The sequence below is a fragment of the Salmo trutta genome, chromosome 12 (genome assembly GCF_901001165.1).
Source record: "Salmo trutta chromosome 12, fSalTru1.1, whole genome shotgun sequence".
In the NCBI taxonomy this organism is placed as follows: Eukaryota; Metazoa; Chordata; class Actinopteri; order Salmoniformes; family Salmonidae; genus Salmo; species Salmo trutta.
The window spans coordinates 14,399,181-14,423,079 of NC_042968.1; the positions used below are offsets into that span (position 1 = coordinate 14,399,181).

At 45.8% G+C, this 23,899-nt stretch overlaps 1 protein-coding gene across 2 annotated transcripts in view; it reads left to right on the plus strand.

Moving 5' to 3' along the window:
- Positions 1 to 23,899, plus strand: part of acsf3 (acyl-CoA synthetase family member 3) — a 45,280-nt gene that overhangs the window by 9,678 nt on the left and 11,703 nt on the right. For both annotated transcript variants that reach the window (XM_029767202.1, XM_029767203.1), the window contains exons 4-7: positions 9,008 to 9,162; positions 11,111 to 11,256; positions 14,287 to 14,384; positions 14,526 to 14,652. In XM_029767202.1, coding sequence (XP_029623062.1) covers positions 9,008 to 9,162; positions 11,111 to 11,256; positions 14,287 to 14,384; positions 14,526 to 14,652 — 526 coding nt within the window. The remainder of the gene's footprint in view (positions 1 to 9,007; positions 9,163 to 11,110; positions 11,257 to 14,286; positions 14,385 to 14,525; positions 14,653 to 23,899) is intronic.

The window sequence follows — 23,899 nt, forward strand, 5'->3', positions numbered from 1 at the left end:
AACGTTTCTTCAAGTGCAGTTGCAAAAACCTTCAAGCGCTATGATGAAACTGGCTCTCAAGAGGACCTCCACATGAATGGAAGACCCAGAGTTACCTCTGCTGCTGAGGATAGTGTTCATTAGTGTTATCGCCCAAATAAATGCTTCACAGAGTTCAAGTAACAGACACATCTCAACAGCAACTGTTCAGAGGAGACTGTGAATCAAACCTTCATGGTCAAATTGCTGCAAAGAAACCACTACTAAAGGACACCACTAATAATAAGAGAGTTGCTTAGGCCAAAAAAGGTGGAAATGTTTATTTTGGTCTGGAGTTCAAATTGAGATTTTTGTTTCCAACCGCGTGTCTTTGTGAGACGCGGTGTGGGTGAACGGATGATCTCTGCCTGTGTATTTCCCATCGGAAAGAATGGAGGAGGAGGTGTTATGATGTGGGGGTGCTTTGTTGGTGACACTGTCTGTAATTTATTTAGAATTCAAGGCACACTTAACCAGCATGGCTACCACAGCATTCTGCAGCGATACACCATCCCATCTGGTTTGGACTTAGTGGGACTATCATATGTTTTTCAACAGGACAATGACCGAACAAGAGAGTAATGGTGCTGCATCAGATGACCTGGCCTCCACAATCCCCTGACCTCAACCAAATTGAGATGGTTTGGGATGAGCAGAGTGAAGGAAAAGCAGCCAGCATATGTGGGAACTCCTTCAAGACTGTTGGAAGCTGGTTGAGAGAATGCCAAGAGTGTGCAAAGCTGTCATCAAGGCAAAGGGTGGCTATTTGAAGAATCTCAAATATAAAATCTATTTTGATTTGTTTAACACTTTTTTGGTTCCTACATGATTCCATATGTGTTGTTTCATAGTTTTGATGTCTTCACTATTATTCTACAATGTAGAAAATAGTCAAAATAAAGAAAAACTCTTGAATGAGTAGGTGTTCTAAAACTTCTGACCGGTAGTGTGTGTGTTACCCTTCAAAAGTTTGGGGTCATTTAGAAATATCCTTGTTTTCCATGAAAACATACATGAAATGAGTTGCAAAATGAATAGGAAATATAGTCAAGACGTTGACAAGGTTATAAAAATTTTTTTTTATTGAAACAATAATTGTGTCCTTCAAACTTTTCTTTCGTCAAAGAATCCTCCATTTGCACCAATTACAGCTTTGCAGACCTTTGGCATTATAGTTGTTAATTTGTTGAGGTAATCTGAAGAGATTTCACCCCATGCTTCCTGAAGCACCTCCCACAAATTGGATTGCCTTGATGAGCACTTCTTACGTACCATACGGTCAAGCTGCTCCCACAACAGCTCAATAGGGTTGAGATCCAAGTGGCTGTGCTAGGCCCCTCCATTATAGACAGAATACCAGCTGGCTGCTTCTACCCTAAATAGTTCTTGCATAGTTTGGAGCTGTGCTTTGGGTCATTGTCCTGTTGTAGGAAGATTTTTGGCTGCAATTAAGCGCCGTCCACAGGGTATGGCATGGCGTTGCAAAATGGAGTGATAGCCTTCCTTCTTCAAGATCCCTTTTAACCTGTACAAATCTCCCACTTTATCACCACCAAAGCACCCCCAGACCATCACATTGCCTCCACCATGCTTGACAGATGGCGCCAAGCACTCCTCCAGCATCTTTTCATTTTTTCTGCGTCTCACGAATGTTCTTCTTTGTGATCCGAACACCTCAAACTTAGATTCGTCTGTCCATAACACTTTTTTCCAATCTTCCTCTGTCCATTGTCTGTGTTCTTTTGCCCATCTTAATTTTCTTTTTTTTATTGGCCAGTCTGAGATATGGCTTTTTCTTTGCAACTCTGCCTAGAAGGCAAGCATCCCGGAGTTGTCTCTTCACTGTTGACATTAAGACTGGTGTTTTGCGGGTACTTTTTAATGAAGCTGCCAGTTGAGGACTTGTGAGGCTTCTGTTTCTCAAACTAGACACTCTAATGAGCCTGAAATCGAACCCACAAATGCTGATGCTCCAGATACTCAACTAGTCTAAAGAAGGCCAGTTTTATTGCTTCTTTAATTAGCACACCAGTTTTCAGCTGGGCTAACATATTGCAAAAGGGTTTTCTAATGATCAATTAGCCTTTTCAAATTATAAACTTGGATGAGCTAACACAACGTGCCATTGGAACACAGGAGTGATGGTTGCTGATAATGGGCCTCTGTACGCCTATGTAGATATTTCATAAAAAATCTGCCGTTTCCAGCTACAATAGTTATTTACAACATTAACAATGTCTACACTGTATTTCTGATCAATTTGATGTTATTTTAATGGACAGAAAATGTGCTTTTCTTACAAAAACAAGGACATTATTAAGTGACCCCAAATTTTTGAATGGTGTGTGTATATATATATATATATATATATATATATATATATATATATATATATATATATATATATATATATACATACTGTACCAGTCAGAAGTTTGGACACACCTACTCATTCAAGGGTTTTTATTTGTACAATTTTCTACATTGTAGAATAATAGTGAAGACATCAAAAGTATGAAATAACACATATGGAATCATGTAGTTAAACAAATCAAAATGGGCAGAGAAGCACGGGGCAGTTATCTGTCCAAGGAAATTTACTTCCTAAATAGTTATATGATTAGGGTATAGTTTACTACATTGCGTATATGTAAATATTGATCACATATATTTCTCCGTCTGAAAATCTTCCCTCTCCTAAAAGGTATGCTATGAAAATAGCTCAAGTCTCTCCAACTCTGCTCTCTTTAAACTACATCTATCACATTGGTTGATATAGTCCTGTAATACAGATAGTCTAATATAAGGACCATGTGAGAATCTCTGGTAATTTAACCTATTTTTATTTTTGCGTATTTGATATTGCCTATAGGGCGCATAATTGCGGGCGGAGTGCGGTATGAAAAGCTGCGGACGGGAGCGGGATTACGAAATCGTTCCTGCGCAGACTTCTACTGTGCACCATAACAGTGAAGCCTGTAGTTAGAGCTGTTCATTAATGTGCCCGTGTGAAAAATAGAGAATTAGCTAAGGAAACTGACAGCTCAATAACATTACATTCTGTACTGAATAATAAAAACTCACATTGCATTGAAAAAACATCAGAATATTGGTCTTCAATTGTTTAGTTTTATCGTTTGATTCAGGTCTAGTGTGATTGAGGCAAAAAGAATAGCTAAAGTTAGCCAACTTTTGGCAAGCTCTCAACGGTACATAAACTTACAAAAGCTAGCCAAGTTCATTTACTTCTGTTGAAACGGAACAAAACAATGTCTACAAAACATTTCCATACAAACAATAGCTGTTATAGATAGCGATATGAGGTGGCAATTATTACTATCTGACAGATAGCTGGCTAGAGTAGCTAATTAATTCAACTCAGTCAAGAGGGGATGAACCATTAGCTAACATTACTGTACATGTCAGTTACAATACTAGGTCAGCACTGCGAATAAACACTAGTTTAGTTCTTTCCTGTTAAGTTAAACAACAGTTACCTTGCCAGCTACATCAGTAAACTAAAGAGTAGCCAGTTCTTGCTTTTACAACTTGGTGAAAGAGCGCAACACATACACACTGAACTATGTTCAACTCTCCTGTGCTGGTCCAGCCAGCCTACCAGAAGCTTTTCCCTCTGACAGCCTGCGCTGTGGTGTCCACTTGGTCCTAAATCCAGCCAACCGCTCTGAGGCGTCCGCATGGTCCTAAAGCACACCTAAAACTGGGGGGGACAAAAATGCAATTTCAGAATGTGGGGGGGGGCATGACCCCCCCGTCCCCAGTGAAAGTTGCGCCCCTGGTTTTAATATATTATCATTAGCAATGGATGTTAAAAAAACGGATTTAATTAACTTACTGTGTGAGGTGAAGAGAAAATTACTTAGAAGCTCAATTTAATAGTGGTTGACCTGGTGAGTTAAGACAATCAGACATCCCCAAATGGGAACTTTCCTACATTTCCCCACAGCAGGCCAGGTACTTCTATCACGTTGGGGGCGATGAAACAACGGAAGTCCACTCATTTTCAATTAAGGAAGCGAAGTGGGCACGGGGACCGTTGGGCGATGCGAGCACGGGCGGTGGATGTGAACAGGGCCGGAACCACAGTTGGGGAAAGTTTAACTTTATACTAATAGTCAGAGAAATCGCGTTGCTATTGATCAATCGAAGCTCACTAGTTTCCAGCCACTACTGGATTGACTGTTGATACCTAGCACTACCTAGCCTGCTTGCTAGCACCAACATGATGCCGAAGCAAGCGTGGCTATCCAAATGTATGTGTTAAAAGGATCTCGCCCATGTCTTTGCCACACACTTCTCCCTTGTCTCAACATTTTAAAAAGTACTCAAGACACATTATCTTCACACACATTTTAGTTGCTTTTCACTGACAGCCGCAACTCATTAATCAACTAGACCTATTGCCATGTGCGCTGCCCAAATTGCGGGCTTCCCAAATAGGCAGAGGCCTATAAAAGCTTGTGATTTGAAACAATCCACAGCAAAAAAAATTGAAGAAGCTAATGATCCTCGACGCTTCTGTGGCTAAGTCATGCTTTCTGGTGAAGTATTTTGAATGATTTGATTTGTTTCTGTATAGACAGGAGTAAATAGGTCAATATAGCCTAATTTTGGCAAATGTATTTGCCATTTCTTTCCTGTTCTACTGGTCATATTAACAACCCATCCTAGTTGTTGTTATTAGATTGCCCCTCTACGTTTCTAACAGAGATTTTCATTTCTGTCACATATGGAACAGCTCTCATCAGGTGAACTGTTTAGAATGGTGTTTCCCACTAATTGCATTTTGGCAAATATTTTATTGGCTTCTTCATTACAGGAATTGCATGTTCTGTTCGGTGGAATTACCATAATCTAAATGTGATTTATTTCATTCTGAGCACAGTGGGTGGACACCCTAATTGGTTACGCAACCAATTCATATGGGTCTGGTAAATTTCTCAAATGGCCAGTAAATTAAAATCTTCCCGGTCACGTTGTCCGGCACAACATGTTCCTAACGGAAACCCTGGTGTGTCTGTGTGAGTGGATGGAGGGATGGTAGGAGGTCCCTATGCATGACTGTCTCTGACCCCAGAGGAAGGAGTGCTCTGCTCGGGCGATCAAGCAGAGGAGTGGGTGTGTGGCTCCAGCAGGCCCCCAGTGTCCGGCCTGGAGCGTGAAATCTCGAGCTCTGCTGGTCGGTACCAAAAGCTCTGGTCTGCCTTAAAAAGCCTATGTAAATTATGATCGCCCCTACGGTGAATTATTTTTCGCAAATTCGCAACAAATCAAGATATTTTTATATTCTGACTACTACATTTGTCATCACATAGGATCACGTGCTGACAGTGTTGCCAACTTAGCAACTTTGTCGGTATATTTAGCGAGTATTCAGACCCCTCTAGCGACACATTTTTTTTAAATCGACTAGCGACATATCTAGCGACTTTTTCTGGTGTTATTGGAGATTTTTGAGGGAGAGCAAGTAGATCCTCTTAAGCTACTTGACAGCTTGGTTAGCCTGATCAGGTCTGTGAGCAGCAGGGTGCTGAATCCACTGGCAAATGTTGATGTACTCAAAGGGCCAATAGATGGATACATCAGTCCCAAACCGTACCTTGGTTACCTTTTTGAGTCAAAGGCAGCTGAGCTCCACCTTGCGCCTGAGGATGAAAACAATGTCCGAAAGTGGTGTGTAGCCTTCACCATCTCCCTCACTAATGAGTTGAGGGTGAGACTGCCGGACAACATCGAAGCGTTGCAGTACATGTCAGTTTTCAATGGGGAGGAAACTCTAAAGTACAACAAGAGCCCTGGAGAAATAGAAAAAATAGCCAAGCTCCTTGGCTACTCCCATGCAGAGATAGACAAGATTGTACAGCAATGGCATGCCATCCATCTTAGTAAATGGAATGAGACAAAAAACACACTGGGCTTCTGGAGTGAGATTTGGAAGTTCAGGGATGCAGCTGATATCAACCCGTTTCAAGAACTTGCCATGGCTGCTGTGTCTGTGTTGTCCTTGCCACACTTGAATGCTGAAGTCGAGAGAGTATTCAGCCAGATGAGTGTGGTAAAAAGCAAACTTAGAAATCAGATGTCCTTGCAGACCCGTAACTCCATCCTGTACATTGGATATGGACTGAAGCTGTCTGGTGAGGCTTGCTATGAGCACCAGCTGCCTGATAATGTTTTACAGCTTTTTGGCACATCAGCTGCTTACTCATTTAAGTCAGCTCCCTCAGTTGCTGAACCTGCCATAGAGAGCCTTGACCAAAATGAAGATGACCCACTCTTTCTGTGAGCCAGCACAGCCTGTGTGTGTGTGTGTGTGTGTGGAGGGGGGTCTGGGGGGAAAAAAACAATTAACCTGAATTAGGGCCAGACTAGTTACCATCATTTTCTCACATTGCCATTGACAGTTTTTTTCAATTGTCTCTTTTTGGTCCATTTAGATTGTTAATGTAGATTGTATACAAACAAAATGTAAAAAATGTTATGGTTAAAAAATGTAATGTTTTACTGTGACTTGTTGTAGGCTCCTAAGTGGACCATAAGGTTAGAAACCAAACTAAACTAAAAAACAAAAAACTTTTTTTTAAATTAAATAAAAAATAAAATAGAAAACTAAGTAACACCGCCAGAGTGTCTCTTTTGGGTCACTTTTGCCGGTCCCAAGCCCGGATAAAGGAGGAGGGCTGGAATTGTGACATTAAAAAAACCAAGACTCGACAGAAGAAATTTCATTTGTAGTTCTAAACATATTTAGGGTGTTTTTTACTCACTTTTTGTCTCTCCCACGACGTTATTCCTCTCTCCTACAGCGTCCATCACAATTACATGCACATGGCCAATTAGGCAAATTAGGTGATGTGATTTAGCGACTTTTAGGACAACCAATAGCTACTTTCCTTACTGAGGAGTTGGCAACACTGCGGGCTGACACAGACCAATTATGGTCCGACAGGCTATGAGGAGGCTCGCGGCAGGTAGCCTAGTGGTTAGAGCGTTGGACTAGTAACCAAAAGTTTGCAAGATCAAATCCCTGAGCTGACAAGGTAAAAATCTGTCGTTCTGCCCCTGAACAAGGCAGTGTTCCTAGGCCATCATTGAAAATAAGAATTTGTTCTTAACTCACTTGCCTAGTTAAAAAAAGGTTTTAAAAAATGCCGTAGACATTAAGGTTGACTCTCAGGCAAGATTAAAACGACTACATCGACCATGATCCTTTGCTAGTTATGGTCACTTTAACCACGATTCTTAGCGATTTTTGGGGGGGTGCCATTCAGTCTCATTCAGCAATATTGCGCGCTTCAAATACTTCCGGCTTCGTGCACCATCAGGAGTTTGCCATAGGAATACGTGGATGACGTCAGTGCTATCACTATCTACTGGTTGTAATGTCAGTGGGCTCCAGCCATGAGTACAGTAGGAGAGATAACAGAACATACCAGGACTGAAGTCATGGACCAGAGGCCAGGAGAGCAGAGAACCTGAGGTTAATGGCTGGGAGTTCATGATCCATCCTCACACAACTGTACTGACTGCAGCATTGTATGGTGGTGGTGGAGAAAAGGTACTGGCTACAGGGCTAGTAGAGAGTAGCTGGGTGCTGCTGGGTTAAGGGCTGTTTGGGATGCAGGCTGCAGCCGAGGGTCTCCAACATACACTCCCCCAGGTGGAGGGCAGCTCTTTGACGGACATAAATTGGCTTTTCCCCCCTCCTGAGTGGCTGCTGGGGGAAGCGCTCCACTGCGCTTGATAGACACGGCCCAGAATGCCCAGAACAGACACAGGAAATAATATTCCCCTCTGAACCCTGCTATCTAGTCTGTCCGTGTGTGCGCGCGGTTGTGGATGTGTGTGGCTGAGCAGATAGATAAAGTTTTGTGAGTTTGTGTGAATAGATGGGTCTCTGTGGGATAGTCCACACTTCTGCCTGTTTATTTAATACATCATTTTTAAACCTTAATCTATTTTGATATTGCAATATTTAGAGCTTGATGAAGGGAAGAGGAGTGAAAGGGTGGGGTTGATAAAATGACAAAGCAGGTAAATTGAGAAGGGGGAGAATCATAAGGGAGTAGGAAGTAAAAAAGGGTGAGTTAAGAGGACAGGGAGGAGGGGAAGTTGAGAAATTGGTGGCAGATGAGGAGGGAATCTGTGTGGGGGGGGGGGTGATGGAGAGAGGGACAGACAGAGGAAGACTGATAAGAGTAGGGGCAGTGAAGCAGGAAATTATGAAATGGAGAGAGTGAGGGTGTGTGAGAGAGGGAGGGAGGGAGAATGAGGAAGAATGAGGGAGGAGGTTCTAGGAGGGAGAGACGTGCATGTGCCTCCCAAGGGGGACAGAGCCAAGGAGAATCTGTCGTTCACCTTCAATTAATTCACACTGTCCTCCCACTGTGCTGGGGGTGCAGCCAGGCGTGCCGGGGGTGTGTGTGTGAGGGACTCATAATATCTGTGTGTATGTGTTTGTATGTGTGGGTACTGTGTAAGTAGCTTTGTCCATGCGTGAGTGTATGCGAGGCGCTTATGTATAAATGTGTAGCCATCTATCAGTTAGTCTCTGTTTATGTGCATCCGTCTCTGTGTACGACTGAAAGAGGAGGAGGGGGGCGACTGGCTCTGGGCACGAATGCTCTTAGAACACATATGTAAACACGTTTTTAAAAATGCGGGCAAAAGGTATTTTTAAAAGGCAACGTGCCCCAGCGTTATGACTGACCTCAGTAACGTTCCTGTTGAATCCCTCTCTAAGTTAGACTGACCTTTGCCGATCCTGTCAACGTTTTTGTAATAAACTAGCCTGTTGATAGTTTTCATCTTTAGTCAGGCCCTCGCCTCACTGTAAATAATGTACACACAATACCATGGCACCCTATCCATCTGCTTTACATATTGTGATCTGGATGTAATGGTTTTGTTTGTATTAATATGGGGTGGCTAATCTTTCTGACTCCCTCCCTCCCTCTCTCCCCCTCAGGTATGGGAGGTCCTCCTCAGCTCCAAGGCTCCTATGGTGAATGTGTTCATGGCTGTTCCAACCATCTACTCCAAGCTGATCCAGCACTATGAGCAGCACTTCACCCAGCCACGCGTCCAGGACTTTGTCAGGGCTGTCTGCAAGGAGAGGATCAGGTAACAAGAACCTTATAGTCTACTTATACGAGTATCAATACCACAGGAAACGAGTAGATCTCCATCAGTAGCGGTATCATAATATTCATATCTTTAACAAGCTCATTGCTTATCTATTGTGATGAAATTGCATTCTTAAAAGACATCTTCAGAGCGAATGGGTTCTCGTGAATCTGGCCAGTGGTTTCTCATTCCGTCAGAGAGTGAAGAGAGAGTTTGAAGGGGAAGGGACACGTGTCAGAGATCAAAGGGATGGGATTTAAAGAGAGACGGGGCTTTGTAGAGAGATGTGACAGACGCTTTCTCCAAATGTACCAGGGCTTATGCTCAAGAGAGAGTGAAGAAAGCAGTGGGACGCAACAGATGGAATAGAGTTATAAACTCTATATAAAGCCTAGCTCTTATGTTACCCCAACCTAAAGTTGCAAAGCTACCGGTAATTTACCAAAGTGACCTGAATCTTCTGTGATTTTGGTAATTAACAGAACATTTAAGGTAACTTTGATAATGTATAATTGAATAACTTTAAAAAAAAAAATCATATATAGTATACATGTTTTTATGCTTCTAGTGGATAGACCATTTGGTTCAAGAGAAAATGGCCTAATTAATGAAAAAAAGCATCTAATCAACTCTTGAACCTATTTACTTTTTTCACAATTGCCACCAGTTTGGCGCCAAAACATTGACAACAAAGACATATTGACATAGTAAAATAAATAAAAGTGTAAAAAAATAAATAAAGGATATTTCATGCTGAAACCCCCTATGATCTGGCCTCGTTTTTCGTTAAGAAATGCAGCGGCACTGACTGCAACAAGCCAAACAAGAGTTGGGTGTGGTTTAATGTAGGTGTCTCTTGTGTGTGTGTTTGCAGGTGACAAGAGTTTGTACATTCACTCTGCTAAAACAGTACACAGTTGCAGTCACTCACCTTTCTAGATAACTTGAAACGGTCAAACCAGGTCTTGAAGCCACCTAGGTCAGCTTGTGCTAGACAACTTCTTTCTCCAATTAGCTTCAGCCGGCTGGTGTGCGACCGTGGCAAAGTAGGTTTGACATTGGATAGCCTATCTCTGGGGCTAGTTAGGGACCTTAAAATAAATTACACAATGTGAATAGGACAAAATTATCATGTTGCACATTAAATGCTTTCATTATTGTATATGAATTTCTACAATTTATAGTTGGTTTGAGGTTTTGTCATTTTCAAATATTGTCCAATGTACATTGTGTAATTTACTGATGGTCCTTAACTAGCCCCATAGGGACATTGAACGTCAAACCAAATTGGCCATGGGCGTTATGATTGGGTCGCGTGCAGCTGCTCTCCGAATGAAGGATTACTTGGGTGCTGTATCCTTCATTCCGTGACATACCATTTTATCCCATCACCTTGCAAATCTCTGTTTTGAACGAGACTGACTTTATGACCAAAATTATTCTATTTACACTTTGTAGTCAATTTTGACACTAGAATAAATGTTTCTGACTCATCAATGCCACATGGGCTGTTTTCAAAGCGAGCAGTTGCTTTTTAATGAAAGAAATAGGCTGCCAGTTGAGGAATCCTGATTTGGGCTAAGGTTTTACAGCTTTGTCAAATTTTTGTTGTTGTTGAAAATCATCTTATTTGTTTATTTGATATATTTGACATGTGATAAGGCCACACAGAGGGCCAGAGATCATTAGACACCTGTAATAATCTGAAGTACTCCAAAAGGCCACTAGATGTCATCTTGTAAAATTCACCCAAAAACTTGAACGTCACCATAATTCTGGTAGTTCACTGGTAAACTTAGAAAGTTTACAGTAATATACCCTCCCTTTGCAACCCTACACCAACCTGAAGCTACTCCAGTCAATGCTAAGGGCATTGAAAAGAGATGGCTTCATCAGAGCCTGGTCCTTCACTGAGTGTGACCCAGACTGGCCCCTCTGTCCCCAGGCTGATGGTGTCTGGCTCGTCCGCCCTGCCCCAGCCCACCCTGCTACGCTGGGAGGAGATCACAGGACACACCCTGTTGGAGCGCTACGGCATGACAGAGATAGGCATGGCCCTGTCCAACCCCTTGAACGGTCCTCGCATCCCAGGTACACACACACACACCATTGACCACCACCATTTTCCTTTGTACAGTGATGTCATAACCTCACACACATCCAGAAACTCTACGACAGTGAGACTGGATTAAATTAATATTACAACGTGCAGACAGTCATTAGGCTCTGTTGTTGCGCTATATTTTTTGCCCTGTCTGACAGTTGTCTCAGCTGTCTGAGGAACATGGTGTGGATCAGACTATTTCTGTCTGGTTTATCTGTGTTCTTATTCCAGGTGGTTTAGTATCAAAGCTCTATGCTGTTGTTGTTGTTTCTGGTTCGATCCTCAGGTGACTGGAGGGCTGTATTTCTTTCTTCAGTCTTTCCATTCTTCTTCTAGTCTTTTGCCTGGAGGATCTTCAAAGCAGCGGTGTGACAAGGCAGGCTAATTTGACTGTCTGCAGCCCAGCTAATGCGGTCTCTGTTGTTGTGAGCGCCTGTTTGAAATAAAGAGGCAGGCTCTATTTAATCCTGCGAGGTGGTTATTAAGACCAGCTCTGAGACGTTGCGGTCGTATCGACGTCTTTCCAGCGGCAGCCTATGAGACGCTTGTGGAAGAGCGTATGTGATGCCGTCGCCTTTTTAAAGTAGGTTAAACAAATCAATAACAACCACAGAGCTCTCCGAAAAGAACACTCTTCCTCCACGGCACGTCGCCCCTTCAAAACAACTGTCAACTGTTAACCAATCAAATAGTGTTTTATTATGAATTTATTTATGACAATCTATTGAAGACGTATTGTTATTTTATGTGTGAGTATTCACGCAGTTGTGTGATAATACAAGAATAATGGTCGTATTTGTATCACGTTGGTGGTTGTAATTTGATTCATGTTTGGCTTCACACTGAGGAGTAGGCTATACCCTTAAGCTATCTCTCTCTTAATCTATTCATCTCCATCTCATTTGTGTTTTTTCTTTCATCCTGTTTTTTTCCCCTCCTCTTTTGTTTCCCCCCTCTAACACCAGCCCTGGCAGGAGACACATGTCCCCTTTCAGCAGAATGACTTTGAGCATCTCAACCCCCACCCTTTCACTTCACACCCTTTCCCCCCTCCCCTTCTCTCCTCTCCCCATCCCACTTTCTCCCTTCCCTGTGCTTTGTGTTTGGGGGAGGTTGTGGGGAGGTTGTTGGGGGGTTTGAGCAGCAGTGCTCCAGCAGGGCTCCAGGGGGCGCAGGGCTGTCAGCTCCCCAGGGCAGCCCAGAGAGAGCACAGTGTGAAGGAAGGCTGCTGAATTATGCATGGGGAAGGCAGGCTTGGAGCTGCACCGTACACAGTTCTCTGCTCCTCTCCCTCCCTCCATCCTCTCCTTTTCCTCCTCCTCTCTGCCTGGCTGGTCTCATTTGAAAACTCTAGCTGGCAGGTTGTGTGTGTGGCTGGCTGGCTGGCATGGCTGATGCTGCAGTCGTAATTAGAGGTTCAGATGGGCCCACTGATGGAGCCTTGTTAATGGGCCTCTGTGCAGTCAGGGGAGCCATTGTGTTTCTGACAGGGCTGTCGCCACAGGGCCGGCTACATTCCACTACACACACACACACACACACACACACACACACACACACACACACACACACACACACACACACACACACACACACACACACACACACAGTATATCTATAAAGCTATATTAATTCAACTCTGCTTTAATAGGCATGAAGAAAAGGGCAGTAATGAGGACATCATCATAATAAGATGTTATCTTATTCCTAATACCACTGGAATGTTGTTGTTGTTTGAATTGATTATTTCTGCTATTTTCGGCAGAGGGCTGATGTTGGCCGTATCATTTCATTAGCCGTTTCCAGCTGTCACTCAACGACCTTATGTCCCTCTCAATGCTGTCCTCATTCTCCTGCATGGTTAGTAATTGTACCCTGTGTGGAATGTGGGTAGAACACGGCTCTGTAATATTTCTGTCTTCTATTTAGAGTTTCTAGTCACTCGTTTAGCCCTCGTCCCCTTTTTGTAATTCCCCTCCAGTCTTTCTGTTCTGCCTGTAGCCTTTGAAGTGGCAGTCAATCTCAATTCTCAGCAAAGTAACGGTGACCTGAATGTTACATGGCTCCAAAATATGTCTGGCCTCCTTCCTGAATGGAGAGAAAAAGCGAGGGAGACAGAGAGGGGAGGAGAGAGAGATTGCTCGGGCTCAAGTATAAATGGATTTTGGTTAGTTTTGTGATTGAGGAGAGAAAGCTCTTTTTATCACCACGTCGTTGGCAGCTTTCTGCTGTGTTTGGAGGGTGAGGAGGAATGAGGACACGCTGACGATTACCTAGCACACGGGGAAACAACCCTGGGAGAAAAACTAGAGATGGACGTCATCCTCTCACACAAAAAAACCCTCAAATGAAGGGGACGGTGGCAGGAGGGATCGGACAGGAAGTGACTTTCGAGAGACTTAACAGAGATAAACTAGGCTGGTCTGGTTTTGAAACAACGGGAAGATAGTTTGTATCTCTGTGTTTCTCGCTCTGCTGATGAAGTGGAAACGGAGTGTGTTTGATTGGCATTACCAATCAGGGCTAAAGTTGATTAGATAAATTTGAAGCAGGGAGTTATTTTGTAATCATGGCCTGTCTGCCCTGTTTTTTATTGGGAGAGCAGTGGCCTGTGAAATGACATGGCCCACAGTGTCACACACAGAGAGAGAGGGAGCAGGCTGCACAAAGGTTTCCTTCTCTTTTGGTGGTGGCAGTCATTAGAGCTTATCTCTCTATAGGTCACACAGACAGAAGGAGAAAATGCCTCAGGAGAGGGGAATCTGTGTGCATTCATATGTGTTGGTGGTCACGTGTAGGAGAAGGATTGTCATTAAATCCCTATATTTTCATTTGTATTTGTTGATGCAAATATTTTGGGGGCGAAAATGGATTTATTTAAAACCATTAGCATTAATTGTGATAGTGTAATTAGTTCCATTGTGTATACATGATGTGAGTATTTACCATGTGTGTGTGTGTGTGTGTGTGTGTGTGTGTGTGTGTGTGTGTGTGTGTGTGTGTGTGCGCGCGCGCAGGTGCAGTCGGTGTCCCTCTTCCAGGAGTGGAGGTTCGCATCGTCATGACGAACGCAACCAGCACCACCATCGCCGAGGGCAACAGCAGAGAAACTCAGGTATTCAGCAGTCAGAAACACTCACATCCATAGATACAGTAGGACTCCCAGATAAAAACATATACAGTTAGCATGTCCAGGACCCTGTCTGTCTTAGCCACCCACTGTAGTGTGTGTGTGTGTGTGTGTGTGTGTCTTTAGGTGCGTCCAGGGTTGGAGGGGAAGGAGGGGGAGCTGATGGTGCGAGGAGACCAGGTCTTCACAGAGTACTGGAACAAACCCGAGGCCACCAGGGAGTCTTTCACTGAGGACGGCTGGTTCAAAACGGGTACAGTACAGTACACTGTCTGTCAGGAACACACTGTCATCTCATGATTTATTGACTGGTATGCAGCTACACAGGCTCATAACTTGAGGGACAGCTTGATGATACAATACTATGAGGGCTGCAAAAGACTAGTGAATGTTTCACATGACCACTAGGTCTGTGGTGGCTGGGGTTCACCATGTTCTCTCTACTTCGCCAATTACACCCAGAACACTGGATGAGGCACGTTGTCAGAACTATGTTTGTCATGACCTCTCTTTCTACAGGAGCTGTATTTAAACATTTAGGAAGAAGGTGTCTCGCTTCCCTTCAGTGACTGGCTTGTGATAAATGGAGGATGTGTGTTTTTGGTGCTGGGAGGCATTTCTCCTCTCTAAGTGGTTGTGACTCCTCTGTGGGTTGGGGAGAAGAAGAGCAGAGCTGTCAGTGGTGCAGAGGCCGACTAGGCCCTCTCTGGCCCAGTACATTCCCCCAAGGAGCCCTGCTTTAGTACAGGGCTACAGGGAGAGAGGAGCTGCTCAGAGAGAGAGAGAGAGAGAGAGAGAGAGAGAGATGGGCAGGGATAAAGGATGGAGAAAAGTGGGCAAGAAAGAGTGGAGGAGGTACAGATGGAGAGGGGTCTGCAGGGGGAGAGAGGGAGAGCTGGCAGGGAGGAAGGAGAGGGGACTGCAGGGGCAGAGAGGGAGAGAGTCAGGGAGAGCTGGCAGTGAGGAAGGAAGGAGAGGGGGCTGCAGGGGCAGAGAGGGAGAGAGTCAGGGAGAGCTGGCAGGGAGGAAGGAGAGGGGGCTGCCGGGGCAGAGAGGGAGAGCTGGCAGGGAGGAAGGAGAGGGGGCTGCAGGGGCAGAGAAGGAGAGAGTCAGGGAGAGCTGGCAGGGAGGAAGGAGAGGGGCGCTGCAGGGGCAGAGAGGGAGAGAGCCAGGGAGAGATGGCTGGCAGGGAGGAAGGCGGGAGCTGGCAGGGTGGAGTGGGTTTAATTGGCTTTTAGGGCTGGAAGGACAGAGTTCCAGTGCGCCGCACGCTGCTGTCACACCCCATTAGGCCCACTGGCCGGATAATGAGAGCCAGCGCAATCAGCTCCCAGCAGACAGACCAGCCAGCCAGTAAGTCCCATATCCAGCCACTGCTACTGCCAAGCACCCTGCCTGCCTGCCCCACCTGCCTGACTGCCTGCTCCATCCTACATGCACACACACAGTCACACGCACCATCACCTCAGGCAGCCTGCTTGCCATGGCGACCCTGCATCCACCAGCTCCATAGGCAGCTATATCCTCACTACCAGCGGAGGTTGGTGGGACAAGCTTTAGGAGGACAGGCTCATTGTAATGGCTGGACTGGAATGAATGGAACGGAGTCAAAGATATGTTGGATTTGTTTGATACCGTTTAATTTATTCCATTCCAACCATTACAATGAGCCTATCCTCCTATAGCTTGTCCCAGCAGCCTCCTCTGCTCACTACAGCACTACTTTACCTTTACTTTGACATACCTTATATGCCCAGGCCTATTCACTCTATTCTGCTGCCCCCCTCCCTGACACTGTAGGTGTTAGCAGTGTCAAATGTGATGTCACCTCATCTGAAGGCTTGTGGCCAGTTCAGATAGTTGAATAGGGAGGCTGGAGAATGTGCACAGAGGGCCTTACTATAATGATCAACTCATGACACATGTTATTTTTTACAGTGCTATTTCCTGTTTAGTGCATGGTTCTTTGTTTGTCACTATGTGTGATCTTGGCTCTGTTGGTGTGCAGGCAGGGTGAAAAGGTGTGAGTTTCAAGACGAGTACTACTTACACTCTCCCTCACTTCCTCTCACACTCATACCCTTTTCACACCTGCTCCCCCTCTTACACTCTCCCCGTCTCTGCCTGCTCACTTCTCCATCTAACACTCCTCCCTCTCTCACTCCCTCCCTCTCTCCCTTTCTTTACCCTCACCTGAACTAGCTGTCCTCTCTCACCATCTCAATTTTTAACCCTCTCATCTTCCTATTGTATTTTTTAATTTTTTTTATTTAACCTTTATTTAACTAGGAAAGTCAGTTAAGAACAAATTCTTATTTACAATGACGGCCTACACCGGCCAAACCCAGACGACGCTGGGCCAAATGCGAACCGCCCTATGGGACTCCCAATCACGGCCGGTTGTGATACAGCCTGGATTTGAACCAGGGTGTCTGTAGTGATGCCTCTAGCACGGAGATGCAGTGCCTTAGACCGCTGCGCCACTCGGGATTTTACCCTGTGTGCTCACCCTTTACCATACACACGGACTCCCTCAGAGAGAGAGGGGTGAGGACGAGAGAGGACAAAAGAGATGAAGAGAGAGAAAGCAAGGGAGATGAAGAGAGGGAGATGAAGAGAAAAGAACAGGGAGAGCCAAGAGGTCAACATGGTTTCTGTTTGCCTGGCGGTATCTTTAATTGGGTAAGTGTGGCCTTGCTGTGGCCTGACTGGCACCTCTATGGATAAGCTGTCACCCTGTTGAGCGCTCACTTTGCGCCCATCTCCACACCACGTTTGTTCCATTGATTTTCCTCACTTCTCTTTGTGTCAACTCACTCGCTCGGGCCTCTCCTCTCCTCCAATCTGCCCTGCTTTCAAACGTACTCCTCAGTAGCTCCCTTTCAGCTGTCTGTGTCTGCTAGATTACCCATCAGGGAGGGGGACAGAGTGTGCGTCAGTCTCGTTAACTGGCCAGGGGCTCCAGGCCACCTATTGAGCAGATCATTCATACTGGCTTAGAGTTACTGACTGTTTGACTGGGGTCTACCATGCCAATGGCCTCCCAAGTATACAGCACTAATGATGAGCCAGTCTCTGGACATAGTAACTGAAAACTTGCCTCCACTAGTCTCATCCCTCTTTCAGGATCTTAACATCATTTCAACCTCGTGACAACCATGGTGACACACAAGCACCCAAACGATGTGAGGAATCCTGCCAAGGCCTAACGCCATCATGAATTCATAACCAGCGTTATCTTCGACTCCCTCCATAAAATATTGACCGTGGTCAGATTTCTTCTGCCTCTGGTGTTTGTGTGCAGGCTGCCTGCCTGTGTGGTTAGGCTCTAACGAATAAGGTTTTCCCATTGTGCCAGTGCAGACCTTAAGACTGTCCCTCGTAAACAAGACCATTCATTTTATTAGCGGTAGCGCTGCGGAGATAGAAATGGAGAGGGAGGGGGAGAGGTAGAGGAAGAAAGAGGGAGAGACTGGGAGAACTGGGGATCAGCTGGTCTCCAGCACTCTAGCAGGACAGCTCACTCTTTTACCCCCGGAATGGATTATGCGCTGAAAAACAATAAATAATTATATCTATCAATAAATAAAGATGACTGGGAGGGAAAGCATTAGCAATTTTCCAAATGCTGCGTGCACATACCTATGAATAATGGAGGCGTCCTAAAAGTTGCCAGTTCTCAGGTAAGCACTGTTTGGGGACTGCACATTAGCCTTGCTGTGCTCGTAATAACAGGCAGGCTTGGGTGTGGGTGTGCAGGCCACTGGAGGGAGTGTGGAGAATGCTAACTAGGGTGAGAGGAAAGGAGTGGAGCTCATCTCAGGGCAGGGAGGAGAGCAGAACCTCTCTGCACAGAGCTTCAGAGGATCTGTAGAGAAGAATGGGAGAAACTCCCCAAATACAGGTGTGCCAAGCTTGTAGCGTCATACCCAAGAAGACTTGAGGTTGTAATCGCTGCCAAAGGTGCTTCAACAAAGTACTGAGTGAAGGGTGTGAATGCTTATTTAAATGTTGTTGTTTTTACAAAAATGTCTAAAAAAACGTTTTTGCTTTGTCATTATGGGGTATTGTGTGTAGATTGATGAGGGGTAAAACGATTTAATACATTTTTAAATAAGGCTGTAACGTATCAAAATGTGGAAAAAGTCAAGGGGTCTGAATACTTTCCTCATGCACTGTATATACTGTATATTTGATTTGTTTTATGATACTTGGAGTATATACAATATAATATCATCAAAAATAATATTGCAATACTCTCGTGTCAATTTTATTCCCCTCGATCACTAGTCTGTGGTCCGTTGATTTTGTGTGTAGTTTGTACTGTGGCCGGATTTTGCATTCAATCTGCAAATATTTTTTACATTTGTGTGTGTGTGCTCAGTGCGTGTTAGGTTTTAAAGTTTTGTCAGTCTTAACCTCTCAGCTGAGGTGAAACTAGTGTCTGCAGGACAGTCAGCAGCCTTATTTTCCAGGCAGGCAGCGATCACTAGTGATTTAAGCACTCCTCCATTACTCCCAGCAGTGTTCTTCACCTCCTCTCCCTTCCTCCCTCTCCCCCTCCCACCCTCCCCAATGTCACATTTCACCTCCGGTCACAACGCGGCGCCCCTCCAATGTCACATTCCCCTCACGGCTCCACCACCCACCTTCCCCTTGTTCCATTTCCCCACTACGGTAAGGCGACACGGCCATTCCGATGAAATGTTCCAATCGAGGTGTTGACATGTGGAGCAGGATATGTGGTAAACCACTAGTTCTACATTGAAACACTATAAACATCCTGTGTGCCCAAAGAAGAAACAAAGACTCCAGGAGGACGGCCCACATTAGATTTATTGACCTACTCTACTTTTGTCTTGGCATTGATGTTCTATTTTTAGCGGAGAGACTGATAGATAAATAGTGAGTATTTTCTGAGCTGGCTGTCAACTGTAGACCTGTTGTGGCTGATGGCAGATGGACAGGGATGGGACAGGGATGGCGGGACCTCTTTGTGCTGTTCTGATAGAGTTGGCCGTGAGATGAGAGGATGGAGGTATAGGTAGGATGGAAGGAACAGGCTGTAAATATTTTTAGACTCGCTGATAAGGCAGGGAAATGCCTACAGTACATTGATTGGCACACTAGCATTACCGCTACAGTGTAGGCAGTGTGCTGCCATGTTGATCTCTGCTATGTCTCGGTATAAATGGTTTCGGTTTAGATTCTAGGGCGCTTGCTACTGCACCGGCTCTGTGTGGCAACACGGCGAACAGTTCCATGCAAACTGTCGTCAAGTAGTTAGTGTACGTACACGCCAGATCTCCGGGAGAGGTCATCAATCGTAAAAGTTTGCTCGCTATCTCGCCAAGACGATAATCAACCGCGAGCAACATAGTCAGGAACATTAACATAAAGCAATTCTCTCCCTTTAATTGCATTGTACTATACAAATTAGATCACTCATCCGAGTGCGAAGCCGCTTTCTTGTACGATATTAATTACGCAAAAAAGGAGCTGTGACAAAAGTTAAGGATGATAAATAACATCAGAGCTGGTGATTTTTGTCAGCGGTTGTCTGTTATTCATCCTCATTAGCTGTTCCATTTAGCCGCCTGGGTTTTAACGTTGGCATTAATATTAATGTCTCCCTGCTTTGTGTTGACTGTTGTTCTTAAAGAGAGATGGCTGTGAACAGAGTAGCAGACACCCCCCCCCATTCATCCAGCTCCGATAAGGCCTTCTCTTGCTGTGATGCTGGATGTTCTCACTGAGAACATGGCTACTGGCTTATCTTCATCACTGCGTTACTTAGTTAGTTGATGGCGTCTTGTGTGAGGTGAAAATGCTGATTGACTGATACAGGACCAACTTGATGTCCTTAAACTTGCAACTGGCACAGAAATTGTTCCATGTGTTCCATGTGTCTCTCTCTAACACCTAGAGCAGCGGCGCCTGGAGTTGACAGAAGTGTATGTGTGACGCTGAGCGTGGCCTTTGTCATTTGTCTCACTCTGCCCTTTCTAGAGCCCCCCCCCCTCACCAAAACCTCCCACAGTGTAACCTTACCACTGAGTGTGCCCAGAGCACCCAAACACAAGTGTGGGTGTATGTTTGTGCCTCTGCGTTTTTTGTTTTGGCTTTGGGCGCTGCTGACTGTCACTTCCCTGCCTTTTCCCTGTCTCAGATTTCCAGCCTGGCTTGAGATCATGGTGGCAGGCAGGGGGAGACAGACACTGGCAAGGTGCTGAGAGGAGAAAGGAGAGGAGACATGCCACTGCAGACCAGGAACTTTCTCTGCGCTCCATCTTCTATTCTCTTCCACTGTTTTTCATTTCTTCCGTGCCATCCATCGGTTTTTTCCCCATGCCTACGAAGGAGATGAAAGCCCAGCGCAATTAGGCTTCTTATCGTTTTAATTAAGAAAGCCACTCGTCCATATCTCCACTCCTCCTCCGCTTGTCCTCCACAACAGTACAGAGACTGAGACTGGGATGTCAAACCACAAGTATTCTTCAGTGTGTCCAAAAGCCCTCCTCTCCATTTTTATCAGTTTCTTCTCCAATCACTATTCCCACTGGTCCCTCATTCCAAACAGGCGCTGTTTCTCTCTCCTTATTTTCCCCTTCCTCGAAGACATAAGGTCACAACAGCCATCGTCAAGTGAGCACCAAGTGTGTGAAACGTCAGCTGAGGAGTGTTTGACTGTACTGAATGTTAAGTCATAAGTCTGTCTGCGGTGTTGTGTAGACCCCTTTCCCCTCAGACATCATTGAGCAGTAAAGAGGGGTGAAGTGAAAAGCTATGCATATATTCCCCTCCTCCCCCATGGCATCCCACTTATCTGTAGTCATGTAAAACATGTTCTCATTCTACTTTCTATTTACATGAGAACGGGGCTACACGCCTGTGACTAAATTATTCCTGGCTTTTGGGGTTTTCTTCCTTAAAACCGAAGGGAAGGAAGGGGAAACTGTAAATACACTATTACTGATGTTAACACCCATCCAGTTCCTCTGCTCCCCCCCCTCCCTCCTCCCCCATCCTCCTCTCCTCCCCCGTTGCCCCGGCCTATCAGTGCAGAGCAGTGGTCTGTGAAGAAATTCCCAATATCTAAATTTACACACTGTATCAATCTTGTTTAATAGACTGGAAAGCTTATTGCTCCGGCGCGGAGCCGGGAGAGAGGGCAGTGGTGATAAATTGCGGCGTCCCTGCGACAGCCGCCCGTGATGTATAATGAAATATTTATGATTTATCCCGGCTAATAAACTGAAATGAGGTGCGTGATGTATGGGAACAGATGGGCCCTCTATTGATGCTGTGCTCGGTGGAGGCAGGGAGGAGAGAGAGAGGAGAGAGAGGGGAGAGGGAGGAGGGCAGGCAATGGGAGAGGAAGAGACACTGTAGAAAGGAGGGGGGTGGGGAGAGAGAGCAAGAGGAGAGAGAGAGAGAAAGGGGAGATGGAGGGGATGGAGGAGTTGCAGTACTGAAAGAGGCAGGATGGATAGAGGGATGTAGAGAAGAGTTGAGAGGATAGATGAATGTATTTTGGGAGGTTGAGATGATTAAGTGCGTGAGTGATAGAGAGGAGATGAGAGACTGTAACTAAACTGGTTTTGATTTATGCTTAAGTCTTTATCTAGTATTTCCTTACCTTGATACCATATACGATGGCAAGTGTGTACTATGCATATGATAATGTACACTGACATGAGTCATAGAATGTAGAGGTGACTATATCTTCTGGTAGAAGTGAGACTGAATAGAAGGTAATGTCGTAGTTCTCTTCTCCTGATGCTGTATCTCTAATGAAGGAGGGGTGACCTTGAGTCAGAGGGAGAGAGGCTGGGTGACCTTGTGGATGTGTCAACAGCTGCACATTCCACTTGTCCTCCACCAGTCACCACCACCAGCCCTGGGCCAGGCCCTGTTCTCCAGCACCTGCTTAACCCCCTCCCCAAAACCATTACACCTCTCACATACCCCAATACACCCCCACCTCTCTCACACTGCCCAATACACCCCACACCTCTCACACTGCCCAATACCTCTCACATATACTCACACACCCTAATACACCCCGACACCTCTCACACACCCTAATACACCCCCACACCTTTCACACACCCCAATACACCCCGACACCTCTCACACAGCCCAATACACACCCGCACCTCTCACACACCCCAATACACCCCCGCACCTCTCACACACCCCAATACACCCCGACACCTCTCACACACCCAATACACCCTAATACACCCCCAAACCTCTCACACATCCCTAAACACCCTAATACACCCCACACCTCTCATACACCCTAATACACACCCACATCTCTCACACACCCCAATACACCCACACCCCTCTCACATACCCCAATACACCCCCACACCTCTCACACACCCTAATACGCCCTACACCTCTCACATACCCCAATACACCCCCACACCTCTCACACACCCTAATACACCCCCACACCTCTCACACACCCCAATACACCCCACACCTCTCACATACCCCAATACACCCCCACACCTCTCACACACCCCAATACACCCCCGCACCTCTCACACACCCCAATACACCCCCGACACCTCTCACACACCCAATACACCCTAATACACCCCCAAACCTCTCACACATCCCTAAACACCCTAATACACCCCCACACCTCTCATACACCCTAATACACACCCACATCTCTCACATACCCCAATACAGCCCTACACCTCTCACATACCCCAATACCACCCCACACCTCTCACACACCCTAATACGCCCTACACCTCTCACATACCCCAATACACCCCCACACCTCTCACACACCCTAATACACCCCCACACCTCTCACACACCCCAATACACCCCACACCTCTCACATACCCCAATACACCCCACACCTCTCACACACCCCAATACACCCCCACACCTCTCACATACCCCAATACACCCCCCACACCTCTCCACCACCCTAATACACCCCCCCCACCTCTCACACACCCATACACCCCACACCTCTCACACACCCCAATACACCCCCACACCTCTCACACACCCCAATACACCCCACCACCTCTCACCATACCCCAATACACCCCCACCACCTCTCACACCACTCCCAATACACCAGCCCCCCACACCTCTCACACACCCCAATACACCTCTCACACACCCCAATACACCCCTATACCTCTCACACACCCCAATACACCCTAGTACACCCCCACACCTCTCACACACCCCAATACAGCCCTACACCTCTCATACACCCCGATACATCCCTACCCCTCTCACACACCCCAATATACCCCCCCACACCTCTCACATACCCCAATACACCACCACATCTCTCACATACCCCAATACACCCCCCACACTCTCACATACCCACATAACACTACACCCCCACCACCGCTCACACCCCCAATATCACCCCCACACACCTCTCACATACCCCAATACACCCCCACACCTCTCTCACATACCCCAATACACCCCCACACCTCTCACAT